The following is a 20,543-nucleotide window of genomic DNA, read 5'->3' as shown; positions in this document are numbered from 1 at the left end:
AAAAAAATTAAAAAAAACACAACGAAATGTTTTTCTCTTTGACTCATCCTCTTTTTTTTAAAGGGATGATCCTGTGGTTGTTTAAGAAAAAGGTCATCTAGAGGTCATCTACACCTCTTTACGTTGTTTAGATGTGAATATCTATTCTAGGTCAATTATTACTGTGTGTACTATTATGATACCTGGGTCTCATCTCAAATGGAGCCCTATTCCCTATATAGTGCACTACTTTAGACCAGGACTGGCACCCTATTCCCTATATAGTGCACTACTTTAGACCAGGGCTGGCACCCTATTCCCTATATAGTGCACTACTTTAGACCAGGACTGGCACCCTATTCCCTATATAGTGCACTACTTTAGACCAGGACTGGCTCCCTATTCCCTATATAGGGCACTACTTTAGACCAGGGCTGGCACCCTATTCCCTATATAGTGCACTACTTTAGACCAGGACTGGCACCCTATTCCCTATTTTAGCGATAGCTTAGCCTCCTATCCAGGGGGTGTACTTGTACATCAAGCTGCCTGCCTTCCGCTACAGAAACAGGGGGTAGGACGAGTTACTATGGTTACTTACCTATGGGTTGTCAGGGCTCGGACATGGTTACTTACCTATGGGTTGTTAGGGCTCGGACATGGTTACTTACCTGTGGGTTGTCAGGGCTCGGACATGGTTACTTACCTATGGGTTGTTAGGGCTCGGACATGGTTACTTACCTGTGGGTTGTCAGGGCTCGGACATGGTTACTTACCTATGTGTTGTCAGGGCTCGGACATGGTTACTTACCTGTGGGTTGTTACTTACAGTACTAACCTAGGGGTTGTGGTCTAAAGTAGTGCCCTATATAGGGAATAGGGTGCCAGCCCTGGTCTAAAGTAGAGCCCTATATAGGGAATAGGGTGCCAGCCCTGGTCTAAAGTAGAGGCCTATATAGAGAATAGGGTGCCAGCCCTGGTCTAAAGTAGTGCACTATATAGGGAATAGGGTGCCAGCCCTGGTCTAAAGTAGTGCACTATATAGGGAATAGGGTGCCATTTGAGAAGGGACCCCTGATAGACTGTTGTTGGATATGTCAGACATTTTTTTTAAACTGTGCGACAACTTTTGAATATGGAAATGCAGTTTTAGAAGTGTTTTAATCAGACAGAAAAGAAACTGAAGAACAGAAATGTAGCGACAGGGTTTGTTGTTTTACCACAATGCTGTTACACTTTTATGCAACTTTAATAAAAAAATACATGTTAATATATGTGTGTTCATGTGGTGGGTGTGACAACACAGCATGACACCGGAAATGGTTCTAACAACACCTGCAGGTTGTTTGTCGGAGGGGAGGGGGGGGGGTTGTGTTTAAAAAAAAGAATAATCTCAAGTATCTTGTTTTTTTTCGGGACAAAGTCCCCTGCAAATGACAATAGAATAGAATGGGCCTGTAGTGGCATCTTCCTCTTCAGCTCTCCGGATCTCCATCATCATCGTCGGAGGAGGCCTGTAATCCACGCCTAATAATAAGTCCATCTCACATTTATAATGTGCTGTACACTGAACCAAACATGTAAAGTGTTGGTCCCGTGTTTCATGAACTGAGATATAAAATCACAGAAATGTTCCAGACACACAAAAAAAGCTTAATTCTCTCAAATTTTGTCCACAAATTTGTTTACATCCCCTGTTAGTGAATATTTCTCTCTCTTTCGCCAAGATAATCCATCCACTTGACAGGTGTGGTTAAACAGCTTCTTGCTGGCATCAATAAAAGTCTCAAATGTGCAAATGTTGTCACAACACAATACCACAGATGACTCAACTATTGAGGGTGAGTGTTATTGAATGTTCATTTCTCTACCATAAGCCGCCTCCAATGTCGTCTTAGAGAATTTGTCAGTACGTCCAATCGGCTTCATAACCGTAGACCACGTGTAACCACGCCAGCCCAGGACCTCCAGGTCTGGCTTCTTCACCTGAGGGATCATCTGAGACCAGCCACCGGGACAGCTGATGAAACTGAGGTTTTGCACATCCAAAGAATTTCTGCACAAACTGTCAGAATCCGTCTCAGGGAAGCTCATCTGCGTGCTCGTTGTCCTCGCCAGGGTTTTGACCATTCCATTTACTGAGTATTATTATGAGTCATCCTCCCCTCAACAGCCTCCACTGGTGTATATGCAGAAATATACAGAAATCCTTGAAAAAACACACATTTGTGACGACAGGTTGAATTTCCACTGCTTCAATAAACCATAAAAAAAAAATGAACCTATTGGTTGTCGAGATCTGAGTTCGGCCTCTGATTGGTTAGGGCAGTACAGTAATATCTCACAGGTTGGTTTCTATTGGCTAAGCAGGTATTAGAGCTCTGCATTGATTGGCTAGACTAGAATTTTAGAGTCCGGCAAAAGTAGCAGTAGAACTGAACTGCAACTAAAGGAAGTAGCCTAGTTTGAATATTGCAATAATATAACTGTACTTCATAGTATTGGAGTATAGAATATACAAACCGTAAAAGGTAAGTGGGCGATTTTCTGTTATTTATGCTGCATTTTCGTATTTTACTACCGTTTGTTATTTGGTCTACAGCCTAGTTGATCATCTGCCTGTCTCTGTCTACCTCTTCTTCATAATCCGCGCTAGAACAGCAAATTGGCGTCCGAAACAACCCTCTATTCCTCCGTCAATACGATGTCATATTTTGCATCATACACAGCAGTGCTGTGAAAGTCTCGGGGAAACATTTAGGCTGCTTTACTTCGTATGCGAAATGATAACACTACGCTCGATATGGCTACAATGTAACAGCTACCACCTCTGTCGCAGACGGGGAGAGTGATCTCACATACATTTACTGTCTCAAAAGCAAATAGATGATCAATCCAGGTTGTCCGTTTGGATAGCCCAATAAAACGATTTCAAATGCAATATTCGGTCATATTTTTGGATTCGTTTGGTCGCGAAAGGCCGCCGCCCCGGGAACAATTCCTACAGTATGATCTCAGGACAGGCGACATCACGGAAGCCATACGGTAGCTCTCGAGTTGGAAGGACCATCCGGTGTAGTCTCTCGGATGACCACTGCGCCACCGGCCCGCCGCTAGCCTACTTTTGTTGTTGTTGACATACCGGTAGAATGACTGTAAGTAGGCTATATTTCTATAATGCTATATTTCTGTCCAAAAAAAGCCTAGAAGATGGAGGATAATGCTGGTAAGATACTCATGGTTATGAGGATTTTGTTTATGATAGGGTGTAATTAATATTTGTGTATAAATGCATACATTAGGCCTATATTGTAAATAGGTTACTATGTTAGGCCTATATAGGTTATAAGTATGTTATAATAGTTAAAACTAGAATCGTTAGTTGCTACACACATTTTTGGACTTATATATTAATTAATATAATCAATGAATGAAATACCAATTGATTATTGAAGAGTATAACTGAAAAATCCCTCATGAGCTTTGTTCAGCTGTCATACCCCATAATCAGAACCCAAAATATATAGTTTTTCTCTCCATTGATTTTAAACAATGTAAATGTCAACAAAGACTTTATAGCCTTATAACCTGGCTAAAAGTGTCATTTTTATATCATGTGTAACCGGTTTGAAATGGCTAGCTAGTTAACTGTGCGTGCTAACCTAGTTTCTGTCTTTCTTTCCCCCCATCTCCCCCTCTCCTTCTCTCAGTGATGCCGGCCCAGCCCTCCCTCAGAGAACCACAGGAGGAGATGGAGGTGGAGGGAGAGAGTGAACTACCAGAGGCCAATGGAGAGATGGAGGAAGAGAGGGAGAGAGAGAGAAGAGAGGGGGAGGAGGAAACCATGGAGGAAAGTACGGAGGAGAGGGAGAGCGACTCGGACGATAGCGAGGAGGAGGAAGAGGAGGAAGAGGAGAGTTCAGGTAAGATAACTGTTGAATGATGAGAGGACAGGTAAGATAACTGTTGAATGATGAGAGGACAGGTAAGATAACTGTTGAATGATGAGAGGACAGGTAAGATAACTGTTGAATGATGAGACGACAGGTAGGATAACTGTAAAAATGATGAGAGGACAGGTAAGATAACTGTTGAATGATGAGAGGACAGGTAAGATAACTGTTGAATGATGGGAGGACAGGTAAGATAACTGTTGAATGATGAGAGGACAGGTAGATAACTGTTGAATGATGAGAGGACAGGTAAGATAAAATGATGAGAGGACAGGTAAGATAACTGTTGAATGATGAGAGGACAGGTAAGATAACTGTTGAATGATGAGAGGACAGGTAAGATAACTGTTGAATGATGAGAGGACAGGTAAGATAACTGTTGAATGATGAGAGGACAGGTAAGATAACTGTTGAATGATGAGAGGACAGGTAAGATAACTGTTGAATGATGAGAGGACTAAGATAACTGTTGAATGATGAGAGGACAGGTAAGATAACTGTTGAATGATGAGAGGACAGGTAAGATAACTGTTGAATGATGAGAGGACAGGTAAGATAACTGTTGAATGATGAGAGGACAGGTAAGATAACTGTTGAATGATGAGAGGACAGGTAAGATAACTGTTGAATGATGAGAGGACAGGTAAGATAACTGTTGAATGATGAGAGGACAGGTAAGATAACTGTTGAATGATGAGAGGACAGGTAAGATAACTGTTGAATGATGAGAGGACAGTTTTCTCTTTTTGTTTTTGTTCCCTTTTTGACACTTTACTGACGTCATGAAGAGCAACTAGAAATCTCTTCTCTCTGCCCTTTCCCTGCTCTCTCTCTCTCTCTTCCTGCTCTCTCTCTCTCTCTCTCTCTCTCTCTCTCTTCCTGCTCTCTTTATCTCTTTCTCTCCCTGCTCTCTCTTTATCTCTTTCTCTCCCTGTTCTCTCTCCCTCTCTCTCTCTCTCTCTTTCTCTCCCTGCTCTCTCTTTATCTCTTTCTCTCCCTGTTCTCTCTCCCTGTTCTCTCTCTCCCCTATTCTCTCTCTCTCCCTCTCTCTCTCTCCCTGTTCTCTCTCTCTCCCTGTTCTCTCTCTCTCTCTCTCTCTCCCTCTCTCTCTCTCCCTGTTCTCTCTCTCCCTTTCCCTCTCTCCCTGTTCTCTCTCTCTCCCTGTTCTCTCTCTCTCCCTGTTCTCCCTCTGTCTCTCTTTCTCTAGAGATGGATGATGAGGACTGTGAGAGGAGGAGAGGAGAGTGCCTAGATGAGATGTCAGACCTAGAGAAACAGTTCCTGGAACTGAAAGACAAGTAAGTCTCATTGATGGATTGATTAATAGGTTGATTGATTGACACAGATTAATAGGTTGATTGATTGACACAGATTAATAGGTTGATTGATTGACACAGATTAATAGGTTGATTGATTGACACAGATTAATAGGTTGATTGATTGACACAGATTAATAGGTTGATTGATTGACACAGATTAATCGGTTGATTGATTGGTCGATCCAAGGCTTAGGAAAAGGCTTAACTTTTCTTGTGGGATAATCAACAAGTGGCTATGCTCTCCCTGTTTTAGGAAAATAACTGTTCTCATGGAAGCTGTGTTCTCTCTCTCTCGCTGTTCTCTCTAGTTACCTGTTCTAATCAAGCAGATTTACTAGATGTTCTCTAGTTACCTCTCTCCCAGTTCTCTCTTTTACTAGATAGTTCTACTCTCTCCCTGTAGTTACCGTGGTAATCAAGCAGGTTTACTAGATAAGCTACAGTCCCTGTTCTCTCTGGTAATCAAGCAACGTTTACTAGATAAGCTACAGTAGTTACCGTGGTAATCAAGCAACCTGTTCTCTAGATAAACTACAGTAGTTACCGTGTTAATCAAGCAAAGTTTACTAGATAGACTACAGTAGTTACCCCTGGTAATCAAGCAAAGTTTACTAGATAGGCTACAGTAGTTACCGTGTTCTCTCAAGCAAGTTTGCTAGATAGGCTACAGTAGTTACCGTGGTAATCAAGCAAAGTTTACTAGATAAACTACAGTAGTTACCGTGTTAATCTCTCTGTTCTCTCTAGATCCCTAGTTACCGTGGTAATCAAGCAACGTTTACTAGATAAGCTACAGTAGTTACTCTCTCTCGCTCCCACACTCTTTCTGGTAATCAAGCAAAGTTTACTAGATAAACTACAGTAGTTACCGTGGTAATAAAGCAAAGTTTACTAGATAGGCTACTGTAGTTTTCCGAGATGGAATGAGGACTGTGAGAGGAGGAAAGTTTACTAGATGAGATGTCAGCTACAGTAGTTCCTGGAACTGAAAGACAAAGTTTACTGATGATAAATAGGTTGATTGATTGACACAGATTAATAGGTTGATTGATTGACACAGATTAATAGGTTGATTGATTGACACAGATTAATAGGTTGATTGATTGACACAGATTAATAGGTTGATTGATTGACACAGATTAATAGGTTGATTGATTGACACAGATTAATAGTTTGATTGATTGACACAGATTAATAGGTTGATTGATTGACACAGATTACTAGATTGATTGCTACAGTAGTTGATTGATTGGTAATCAAGGCTTAAAAAGTTTACTAGATAATCAACAGTAGTTACCGTTTTAGGTAAAATCAAGACAAAGTTTACTAGATAGGCTACAGTAGTTACCGTGGTAATCAAGCAGATTTACTAGATAGGCTACAGTAGTTACCGTGGTAATCAGGCAGGTTTACTAGATAGGCTACAGTAGTTACCGTGGTAATCAAGCAGGTTTACTAGATAGGCTACAGTAGTTACCGTGGTAATCAAGCAAAGTTTACTAGATAGGCTACAGTAGTTACCGTGGTAATCAAGCAAAGTTTACTAGATAAACTACAGTAGTTACCGTGGTAATCAAGCAAAGTTTACTAGATAGGCTACAGTAGTTACCGTGGTAATCAAGCAAAGTTTACTAGATAAACTACAGTAGTTACCGTGGTAATCAAGCAAAGTTTACTAGATAGGCTACAGTAGTTACCGTGGTAATCAAGCAAGTTTACTAGATAAGCTACAGTAGTTACCGTGGTAATCAAGCAAGTTTACTAGATAAGCTACAGTAGTTACCGTGGTAATCAAGCAAGTTTACTAGATAAGCTACAGTAGTTACCGTGGTAATCAAGCAAGCAGACTTGCTAGTGTAGCTGACCAAGTTGACTTTTTGCTTTTTCAAAAACAGCTCAAACAAAACTTATTACAAATGAACTATAGCCGTTGAATTCTAACAGGCAAACATACAGTGTGTTATAGGGAAATAATTCACTCTCTAGAATGCCCTTACTGCCCAAGGGGGGTGTGGTATATGGCCAATATACCACAGCTAAGGGCTGTTCTTATGAACGATGTAACGTGGAGGGCCTGGATACAGCCCAAACCCCCGAGGTGCCTTATTGCTATTATGAACTGGTTAACAACGTAATTAGAAGAGTCAAAATATATGTTTTGTCATACCCGTGGTATACGGTCTGATATATACCACTGCTTTCAGCCAACCAGCACTCCGGGTATGACAAAACATATATTTTGACTCTTCTAATTACGTTGGTAACCAGTTCATAATAGCAATAAGGCACCTCGGGGGTTTGGGCTGTATCCAGGCCCTCCACGTTACATCGTTCATAAGAACAGCCTTTAGCTGTGGTATATTGGCCATATACCACACCCCCTCGTGCCTTATTGCTTAAATATATTATACAGAATATAGACTGATCGATTGACTGACCAATCTTGTGTGTGTGTGTGTGTGTGTGTGTGTGTGTGTGTGTGTGTGTGTAGGTTGTTTCGTGAGCGGTTGAACCAGGTTAAGGTGAAGCTAGATGAGGTGTTGACTGGTAAAGCAGGAGAATACAGAGAACCACTGGCAACACTACAACACAACATGACGCTACGCACCCAGGTGGCAGGTAACTACTACTACTACACTACTACTACTACTACTACTACTACTACTACTACTACCACAACAACACAACATGACGCTAGGCACCCAGGTGGCAGGTAACTACTACTACACTACTACTACTACTACTACCACAACAACACAACATGACGCTACGCACCCAGCTGGCAGGTAACTACTACTACTGATACTACTATTACTACTACTACTACTACTACCACTACTACTACTACTACAACACAACATGAACTACTACCACTACTACCCTACTAGGTGGCAGGTAACTACTACTACTACTACTACTTACTACTACTACTACTACTACTAATATTACTAATATTACAACTTTAACCACTACCACTACCAGGTACTACTACTACTACCACTACTACTACTACTACTACACTACTACTACTAATATTACTAATATTACGACTTTAACCACTACCACTACTACAACTACTACTACTACACTACTACTACTACTACTACTACTAATATTACTAATATTACGACTTCAACCACTACCACTACTACTACTACTACTACTACTACTACACTACTACTACTACTACTACTAATATTACTAATACCACTACTACTACTACTACTACTACTACTAATATTACTAATATTACGACTTCAACCTCTACTACTACTACTACTACTACTACACTACTACTACTACTAATATTACTAATATTATGACTTCAACCACTACTACGACTACTACTACACTACTACTAATACCACTAATATTACGACTTCAACCACTACCACTACTACTACTACACTACTACTACTACTACTAATATTACTAATATTACGACTTCAACCATTACTACTACTACTACTAATATTACTAATATTACGACTTCAACCTCTACTACTACTACTACTACTACTATACTACTACTACTACTAATATTACTAATATTACGACTTCAACCACTACTACTACTACTACTACTACTACTACACTACTACTACTACTAATATTACTAATATTATTTCTTCAACCACTACTACGACTACTACTACTACTACTACACTACTACTACTACTAATATTACTAATATTACGACTACTACTACTACTACTACTACTACTACTACTAATATTACTAATATTACGACTTCAACCTCTACTACTACTACTACACTACTACTACTACTAATATTACTAATATTATGACTTCAACCACTACTACTACTACTACTACTACACTACTACTACTCTACTAATATTACTAATATTACGACTTCAACCACTACTACTACTACTACTACTACAACTACACTACTACTACACTACTACTAATATTACGACTTCAACTACTACTACTATACTACTACTACTACTACTACTACTACTACTACACTGCTATTACTACTAATATTACGACGTCAAACACTACTACTACTACTACACTACAACTACTACTACTACTAATATTACGACTTCAACTACTACTACTACTACTACTACTACTTGTACTACTACACTACTATTACTACTACTAATACTAACAACTAATACTATAACGACTAATACTACTACTACGACTGACAACAACTACCACTACTACTACTATTACTACTACTATTTATACTGCTGCTACGAGTACTATTGCTACACTATTACCACAACCACTACTACTAATGCTACTACTACACTATTACTACACTATTACTACAACTACTACTACTATTACTACTACTACAACCTCCACTACTAATACTGCTGCTACTACTACTATTACTATTACTACTACTGCTATTACTACTACTACTATTACTATTGCTACTACTACGATTACTACTACTGCTACGTCTACTATTACTATTACTACTATGTCTACTATTACTGCTATTACTACTACTACTAATACTACTACTACGTCTACTGTTACTACTACTACTACTACTACTACTACTACTACTGCTACTATTACTACTACTGCTATGTCTACTACTACTACACCTACTATTAATACTATTACTACTACTGCTATTACTACTATTACTACTACTACTACTATTACTACTACTACTATTACTACTACTACTTTTACTATTACTACTACTACTAAGTCTACTATTACTACTACTATGTCTACTATTACTACTACTGCTATGTCTACTACTACTACTACGTCTACTATTACTTCTACTACTACGTCTACTATTACTACTACTACGATTACTAATACTACTACTACTACTACTACTATTAATACTACTGCTACGTCTACTATTACTACTACTACTACGTCTACTATTACTACTGCTCAGACACAAGGGTCTGTGGCAGGGTCTATTCAATCACTACTACGTCTACTATTACTACTATTACTACTACTACTACTACTACTATTACTACTACTACTACTATTACTACTACTACTACTACGGCTACTATTACTACTACTACTGCTACTAGGTCTACTACTACTACTACTACTACGTCTACTATTACTACTACTGCTACGTCTACTATTACTACTACTACTACTATTACTACTACTAGGTCTACTATTACTACTACTACTACTATTACAACTACTACTACGTCTACTATTACTACTACTACTATTACTACTACATCTACCATAACTACTACTACTATGTCTACTATTACTACTACTGCTACGTCTACTATTACTACTACTACTATTACTACTACTACTACTATTACAACTACTACTATGTCTACTATTACTACTACTACTACTACTATTACTACTGCTACTATTACTACTGCTACGTCTACTATTACTACTACTGCTACGTCTACTATTACTATTACTACTATGTCTACTATTACTGGGGCTATTACTACTACTACTAATACTACTACTACGTCTACTGTTACTACTACTACTACTACTACTACTACTATTATTATTACTGCCACTACTACTACTACTACTACTACTACTGCTACTATTACTACTGCTACGTCTACTATTACTACTACTGCTACGTCTACTATTACTACTACTATTACTATTACTACTACTACTACTATTACTACTACTGCTATGTCTACTATTACTACTACACCTACTATTAATACTACTGCTATGTCTACTACTTCTACTACGTCTACTATTACTTCTACTACTACGTCTACTATTACTACTACTACGATTACTAATACTACTACTACTACTACTACTATTAATACTACTGCTACGTCTACTATTACTACTACTACTACGTCTACTATTACTACTACTACTGCTACAAGGTCTACTATTACTACTACTGCTACTACGTCTACTATTACTACTATTACTACTACTACTACTATTACTACTACTACGTCTACTATTACTACTACTTCTGCTACTAGGTCTGCTACTACTACTACTACTACTACGTCTACTATTACTACTACTACTACTATTACTACTACTAGGTCTACTATTACTACTACTACTACTATTACAACTACTACTACGTCTACTATTACTACTACATCTACCATAACTACTACTACTAAGTCTACTATTACTACTACTGCTACGTCTACTATTACTACTACTACTATTACTACTACTACTACTATTACAACTACTACTATGTCTACTATTACTACTACTACTACTACTATTACTACTACATCTACCATAACTACTACTACTATGTCTACTATTACTACTACTGCTACGTCTACTATTACTACTACTACTATTACTACTACTACTACTACTACTACTATAATTACTACTACTGCTACTAGGTCTACTACTACTACTACTACTATGTCTACTATTACTACTACTACTCCTACTACTACTACTATTACTACTACTACTACGTCTACTATTTCTACTACTACTACGTCTACTATTACTACTACTACTACTACTACTACTACTACTATTACTATGTCTACTATTACTACTACTACGTCTACTATTACTACTAATACTACTACGTCTACTATTACTACTAATACTACTACTACTACTGCTACGTCTACTACTACTACGTCTACTATTACTACTACTACTCCTACTACTATTACTACTACTACTACTATTACTACTACTACTACGTCTACTATTTCTACTACTACTACTACTACTATTACTACTAATACTACTACTACTACTGCTACGTCTACTACTACTACTACTATTACTACTACTATTACTACTACTACGTACTACTATTACTACTACTACTACTACTACTACTACGTCTACTATTACTACTAATACTACTACTACTACTGCTACGTCTACTACTACGTCTACTATTACTACTACTACTACTATTACTACTACGTCTACCATAACTACTACTACTCCGTCTACTATTACTACTACTGCTACGTCTACTATTACTACTACTACTATTACTACTACTACTACTACTATTACTACTACTGCGACGTCTACTATTACTACTACTACTACTACGTCTACTATTACTTCTACTACTACGTCTACTATTACTACTACTACGATTACTAATACTACTACTACTACTACTACTACTATTACTATTACTACTACTACGATGTCTACTATTACTACTACTACTACTACTACGTCTACTATTACTTCTACTACTACGTCTACTATTACTACTACTACGATTACTAATACTACTACTACTACTACTACTATTACTATTACTTCTACTACGACGTCTACTATTACTTCTACTACTACGTCTACTATTACTACTACTACGATTACTAATACTACTACTATTACTACTACTACTGCTACGTCTACTATTACTACTACTACGACGTCTACTATTACTACTACTACTACTAGGTCTACTATTACTGCTACTGCTACGTCTACTATTACTACTGCTACTATTACTACTACTACTACTAGGTCTACTATTACTACTACTACTACGTCTACTATTTCTACTACTACTACTATTACTATTACTACTACGTCTACCATTACTACTACTACTACGTCTACTATTACTACTACTACTGCTTACTATGTCTGCTATTATTACTACTACTACTACTGCTACTACTACTACTACTACTACTACTATTATTACTACTAATACTACTAGGTCTACTATTACTACTACTACTACGTCTACTATTTCTACTACTACTACTATTACTACTACTACTACTACTGCTATTACTACTACTACTCTACTACTATTACTACTACTACTACTATTACTACTACTACGTCTACTATTACTACTACTACTACTACTATTACTATGTCTACTATTACTACTACTACGTCTACTATTACTACTAATACTACTACTACTACGTCTACTATTACTACTAATACTACTACTACTACTACTGCTACGTCTACTACTACGTCTACTATTACTACTACTACTACTATTACTACTATGTCTACCATAACTACTACTACTCCGTCTACTATTACTACTACTGCTACGTCTGCTATTACTACTACTACTATTACTACTACTACTACTACTACTACTACTACTACGACGTCTGCTACTACTACTAGGGTCTACTATTACTACTACGTATTCTATTACTACTATTACTATGTCTACTATTACTACTACTACTATTACTACTCTACTACTACTACTACTACTAGGTCTACTATTTCTACTACTACTACGTCTACTATTACTACTACTACTACTACTACGTCTACTATTACTACTACTACGTTAATACTATTACTACTACTACTATGTCTACTATTACTACTACTACTATTACTACTACTACTACTACTACTACTACTACTACTACTACTACGTCTACTATTACTACTACTACTCTACTACTACTACGTATTCTATTACTACTACTACTATGTCTACTATTACTACTACTACTATTACTACTACTACTACTACTACTACTACTACTACTACTACGACTGCTATTACTACTACTACTACTACTACGTCTACTATTACTACTACTGCGATTACTAATACTACTAATACTACTACTATTACTACTACTACTGCTACATCTACTATTACTACTATTACTACTGTCTACTATTACTACTACTACTACTAGGTCTACTATTACTGCTACTACTACGTCTACTATTACTACTACTACTATTACTACTATTACTGCTACTATTACTACTATTACTATTACTACTACTACTCTACTACTTTACTGCTACTACTACTATTACTACTGCTACTACTATTACTACTACTACTACTACTACTACTACTACTACTACTGCTATTACTACTACTACTACTAGGTCTACTATTACTACTACTACTACGTCTACTATTTCTACTACTACTACTATTACTATTACTACTACGTCTACCATTACTACTACTACTCCTACTACTATTACTACTCCTACTACTATTACTACTACTACTACTATTACTACTACGTCGACTACTATTACTACTACTACTACGTCTACTATTACTACTACTACTACTACTATTACTATGTCTACTATTACTACTACTACGTCTACTATTACTACTAATACTACTACTACTACGTCTACTATTACTACTAATACTACTACTACTACTACTGCTACGTCTACTACTACGTCTACTATTACTACTACTACTACTATTACTACTATGTCTACCATAACTACTACTACTCCGTCTACTATTACTACTACTGCTACGTCTACTATTACTACTACTACTATTACTACTACTACTACTACTACTATTACTACTACTACTACTAGGTCTACTATTACTACTACGTATTCTATTACTACTATTACTATGTCTACTATTACTACTACTCCTATTACTACGTCTACTACTACTACTACTACTAGGTCTACTATTTCTACTACTACTACGTCTACTATTACTACTCTTACTACTACGTCCTCTTTTTCTACTACGTATTCTATTACTACTATTACTATGTCTACTATTACTACTACTCCTATTACTACTACTACTACTACTACTACTACGTCTACTATTACTACTACGTATTCTATTACTACTACGTATTCTATTACTACTATTACTATGTCTACTATTACTACTACTCCTATTACTACGTCTACTACTACTACTACTACTACTACTACGTCTACTATTACTACTACTACTACGTCTACCATTACTACTACTGCTACGTCTACTACTACTACTACTACTCTACTACTACTACTACTACGTCTACTATTACTACTACGTATTCTATTACTACTATTACTATGTCTACTATTACTACTACTCCTATTACTACGTCTACTACTACTACTACTACTACGTCTACTATTACTACTACTACTATTACTACTACTACTCCTACTACTACTATTACTACTAATACTACTACTATTACTACTGCTACGTCTACTATTACTACTAGGTCTACTATTACTACTACTATTACTACTACTACTACGTCTAGGTCTACTATTACTACTACTACTACTACTAGGTCTACTATTACTACTAATACTATTACTACGTCTACTATTACTACTACTACTACTATTACTACTACTACTACTAAGTCTACTATTACTTCTACTACTATGTCTACTATTACTACTACTACTGCTACTAGGTCTACTACTACTACTACTCCTACTACTATTACTACTACTGCTATGTCTACTATTACTACTACTACTACGTCTACTATTACTACTACTACTACACTACTGCTACACAACACCTACTGCTATTATTACATTTTATGCAACTCTGCACGCATGTTGCTGATAATGAAATTACATCTTAATTTCTTTACTTAAAATTAAACCTGAAGGCGAAATTAATCCATTTACTGTCGTGTCAACATAAAGTCATTTTATTTATATTTTTAAATGATTTTGTATTTTCTTGTTTCTCTCTCTCCAGGTGTGTACAGAGAACTGTGTCTGCAGGTGATCCAACACAGGTATGAGTGTGAGCTGCAGGGAGCTCGACAACACCTGGAGAGCGAGAGGACATTGTTGTTTGATGCTATGAAGACAGAACTGCTGGACAAGATCAGACGGCTGGAGGAGGATAGCCAGAGTGTAGACCTCACGTCAGGTACACAGACACAGACACAGACAGATGCAAGCACATCAGAACTACACTACATGACCAGAAGTATGTGGACACCAGCTGAGTACACTACATGACCAAACGTATGTGGACACATGCTGAGTACACTACATGACCAAAAGTATGTGGACATCTGCTGAGTACACTACATGACCAAATGTATGTGGACATCTGCTTGTCAAACGTCTCCCAAAATCATGAACATTAATATGGAGTTGGTCCCCCGCACCTTTGCTGCTATAACAGCCTCCACTCTTCTGGGGAAGGCTTTCCACTAGATGTTGGAACATTGCTGCTATAACAGCCTCCACTCTCCTGGGAAGGCTTTCCACTAGATGTTTGAACATTGCTGCTATAACAGCCTCCCCTCTCCTGGGAAGGCTTTCCACTAGATGTTGGAACATTGCTGCTATAACAGCCTCCACTCTTCTGGGGAAGGCTTTCCACTAGATGTTGGAACATTGCTGCTATAACAGCCTCCACTCTTCTGGGGAAGGCTTTCTACTAGATGTTGGAACATTGCTGCTATAACAGCCTCCACTCTTCTGGGGAAGGCTTTCCACTAGATGTTGGAACATTGCTGCTATAACAGCCTCCACTCTTCTGGGAAGGCTTTCCACTAGATTTTGGAACATTGCTGTGAGGACTTGCTTCCGTTGAGCCTCGAGTATTAGTGAGGTCGGGCGCTGATGTTAGGCGATTAGACCAGGCTCGGAGTCGGCGTTCCAATTCATCCCAAAGGTGTTCGATGAGGTTGAGGTCAGGGCTCTGTGCACGGCAGTCAAGTTCTTCCATACCGATCTTGACAAACCATTTCTCTATGGACCTGGCTTTGTGCACGGGGGCATTCTGAAACAGGAAAGGGCCTTCTCCAAACTGTTGCCACAAAGTTGGAAGCACAGAATTGTCTAACCGCCCCAGACCATTATTCCCCTCCACCAAACTTAACACTTTGCCAAACCTAGATTTGTCTGTTGAACTGCCAGATGGTGAAGCGTGATTCATCACTCCAGAGAACGTGTTTCCACTGACCTAGAGTCCAATGGCGGCAAGCTTTACAACATTCCAGCAGATGCTTGGCATTGCACATGGTGATCTTAGGCTTGTGTGCTGCTGCTCGGCCATCCCGACGAACAGTTCCTATGCTGAAATTGGTTCCAGAGGCAGTTTGGAACTCGGTAGTGAGTGTTACAACCGAGGACGGACAATTTTTACACACTTCAGCACTCGACGGGGACATTCTGTGAGCTTGTGTGGCCTACCACTTTGCGGCTGAGCCGTTGTTGCTCTTAGACATTTCCACTTCACAATAACTGCAAGTACAGTTGATCCAGGGCAGCTCTAGCAGGACAGAAATTTTAGATCTGAAAACAGTTCACCTACATGTTTGTCTTTCAGGAATTAACATCTGTCTCTCTCTCCTCTCTCTCTCTCTGTCTCTCTGTCTCTCTCTCTCTGTCTCTCTCTTTCTCTCTCTCTCTCTTTCTCTCTCTCTCTCTCTCTCTTTCTCTCTCTCTCTCTTTCTCTCTCTTTCTTTCTCTCTCTCCATCTCTCTTTCTTTCACTCTCTCCATCTTTCTCTCTCCATCTCCTTCTCTCCATCTCTTTCTCTCCATCTCTCTCTCTTTCTCTCCATCTCTCTCCATCTCTCTCCATCTCCCTCTCTCCATCTCTCCATCTCTCTTTCTTTTGCTCTCTCCATCTTTCTTTCTCTCCATCTCTCTCTCTCTCCATCTCTCTCTCAGAGTGGTGGAGTGATGAGGTGAAAGGGAAGAAATGTAAAAGGAGGAGTCTGTCCCGGCCAGAGAGGAAGAAGAAGGCTGCCCTAGTATCTGGTAATATTTATCTTTTTCTCCCTACTTCCCTCTTCCTTTCATCCATTTCCTTTTATGATATACAGTGCCTTCAGGAAAGTATTCATAACCATAAGGTTATAACCTTACTCTAAAATGGATTAAATAAATAAAAAATTCCTCCTCATTCTACACACAATACCCCATAATGACATCACAATACCCCATAATGACATCACAATACCCCATGATGACAAAGCGAAAACAGGTTTTTAGAAATGTGTGCAAATTTATAAAAAAAACAGACCTTATTTACATAAATATTCTGACCCTTTCCTATGAGACTCGAAATTGAGCTCAGGTGCATCCTGTTTCCATTGATCATCCTTGAGATGTTTCTACAACTTGATTGGAGTCCACCTGTGGTACATTCAATTGATTGGACATGATTTGGAAAGGCACACACCTGTCTATATAAGGTTCCACAGTAGACAGTGCATGTCAGAGCAGAAACCAAGCCATGAGGACGAAGGAATTGTCCGGAGAGCTCCGAGACAGGATGGTGTCGAGGTACAGATCTGGGGAAGGGTACCAAAACATTTCTGCAGCATTGAAGGTCCCCAAGAACACAGCGGTCCCCAAGAACACAGTGGCCTCCATCATTCTTAAATGGAAGAAGTTTGGAACCACCAGAGTCTTCCTAGGGCTGGCCGCCTGGTCAAACTGAGCAATCAGGGGACAAGGGCCTTGGTAAGGGAGGTGACCAAAAACCCGCTGGTCACTCTGGACAGAGCTCCAGAGTTCCTCTGTGAGGATGGGACAACCTTCCCGAAAGACAACCGTCTCTGCACCAATCAGGCCTTTATGGTAGAGTGGCGAGATGGAAGCCACTCCTCAGTAAAAGGCACATGACATGACAGTCCGCTTGGAGTTTGCCTTAAAGCCACATAAAGACTCTCAGACCATGAGAAATAAGATTCTCTGGTGTGATGAAACCAAGATTAAACTCTTTGGCCTGAATGCCAAGTGACACATCTGGAGGAAACCTGGCACCATTCCTACAGTGAAGCATAGTGGTGGCAGCATCATGCTGTGGGGAGGTTTTTCAGCGGCAGGGACTGGGAGACTAGTCAGGATCGAGGGAAAGATGAACGGAGCAAAGTACAGAGAGATCCTTGATGAAAACCTGCTCCAGAGCACTCAGGACCTCAGACTGGGGCGAAGGTTCACCTTCCAACAGGACAACGACCCTAAGCACACAACCAAGACAACACAGGAGTGGCTTCGGGGATAAGTCTCTGAATGTCCTTGAGTGGCCCAACCAGAGTCCGGACTTGAACCCGATCGAACAACTCTGGAGAGACGTGAAAATCGCTGCGCAGCAATGCTCCCCATCCAACCTGACAGAGCTTGAGAGGATCTGCAGAGAAGAATGTGAGAAACTCCCCAAATACAGGTGTGACAAGTTTGTAGCATCATACCCAAGAAGACTCGATACCTGCCGAAGGTGCTTCAACATTGTACTGAGTAAAGGGTCGGATATGTCCATTTTTTTATATAAATTAGCAAACATTTCTAAAATCCTGGTTTTGCTTTGTCGATATGGGCTATTGTGTCTAGATTGATGAGAAGAAGATAAAAAAACTATTTAATCCATTATAGAATAAAGCTGTAACGTAACAAAATGTGGAAAAAGTCAAGGGGTCTGAATACTTTCCGAATGCATTGTATACATTGCCTAGTGAAAGTCTACACACACATTTTAATTTTCCATCCTGACAAACTCCCCAGTCCCTGCCGGTGACAAGCATACCCATAACATGATGCTGCCGCCACAATACTTTAAAATACAGAGGGTTTAACCACATTGCATTCTTTCCACATTACTGACCTGAGTGTTGAATAATCCACTCCAGACCATCCGTTCTGTTTACAACATGGCTGTTAAGTGATATTGCAAGACAACACAGCAAATACATGTTTTGGCCTAAATGAAAAACTACAGGCTTGAGTCAAATCCAGTACAACAAAACACAGAGTGAAACTCTTTGTAGTGTGGTGGTGGCAGCATCATGTTATGGGTATGCTTGTCACCAGCAGGGTCAGGGGAGTTTATCAGGCCTAAATGAAAAACTACAGGCTTGAGTCAAATCCAGTACAACAAAACACAGAGTGAAACTCTAGGTAGTGTGGTGGTGGCAGCATCATGTTATGGGTATGCTTGTCACCAGCAGGGTCAGGGGAGTTTATCAGGCCTAAATGAAAAACTACAGGCTTGAGTCAAATCCAGTACAACAAAACACAGAGTGAAACTCTTTGTAGTGTGGTGGTGGCAGCATCATGTTATGGGTATGCTTGTCACCAGCAGGGTCAGGGGAGTTTATCAGGATCAAATTAAGTAGGAGAAGAGCAAAGCCCAGGTAAAAAGACAGAGGAAACTCCACCTCAGTCTTCTGAAAACCCAGGGATAGATTTTTACTTTACAGCAGGACAACGTCAAAGAATCCAGAATGGCTTTCCAAGAGATGTCCTGCTTAATTCCTGATCTGAATTTGCTTGAATATTGGTGTCCATCAATGACTCACACTCAAATGTATTGAGCTTTGAGCAATTTTGACAAAAGCAGTGGATAAATGTTGCGTTAAGAGTACAACATGTTTCAAAAATGTTCTTTGACTTGTGGAGTAGGTTGTGTAGACACTAGGGGGAAAAAATAAGTAGCTCCTTTTTGAGATTTAATTTGAAGGCAGCAAAATGTGAAGACAAGGGGTCTGTGCTAAAGACTACCACACAAGATCACAACCAGATCTGAGACCAGGCTACCACACAAGATCACAACCAGATCTGAG

The 20,543-nt window shown here is 38.9% G+C and overlaps 1 protein-coding gene across 4 annotated transcripts in view; it reads left to right on the top strand.

Moving 5' to 3' along the window:
• Nucleotides 1–2,391: 2,391 nt before the first annotated feature.
• Nucleotides 2,392–20,543, top strand: part of brms1 (BRMS1 transcriptional repressor and anoikis regulator) — a 21,730-nt gene continuing 3,578 nt past the window's right edge. For 3 of the 4 annotated variants that reach the window (XR_006084429.1, XR_006084430.1, XM_042329447.1), the window contains exons 1-6: nt 3,066–3,205; nt 3,690–3,902; nt 5,140–5,230; nt 7,743–7,870; nt 15,711–15,887; nt 17,647–17,736. Coding sequence is in view for 2 of the 4 variants with exons in the window: in XM_042329447.1 (XP_042185381.1) it covers nt 3,190–3,205; nt 3,690–3,902; nt 5,140–5,230; nt 7,743–7,870; nt 15,711–15,887; nt 17,647–17,736 (715 nt within the window). In the remaining 2 variants the exon portion in view is untranslated. Of the gene's footprint in view, nt 2,511–3,065; nt 3,206–3,689; nt 3,903–5,139; nt 5,231–7,742; nt 7,871–15,710; nt 15,888–17,646; nt 17,737–20,543 lie in introns of those variants that run through there. The other variant, XM_042329448.1, reaches the window with a different exon arrangement.

The sequence above is a fragment of the Oncorhynchus tshawytscha genome, linkage group LG10 (assembly GCF_018296145.1).
Source record: "Oncorhynchus tshawytscha isolate Ot180627B linkage group LG10, Otsh_v2.0, whole genome shotgun sequence".
Taxonomy (NCBI): Eukaryota; Metazoa; Chordata; class Actinopteri; order Salmoniformes; family Salmonidae; genus Oncorhynchus; species Oncorhynchus tshawytscha.
The sequence above is the reverse complement of the archived record's forward strand: the minus strand, read 5'-3'. Positions and strand labels throughout refer to the sequence as shown.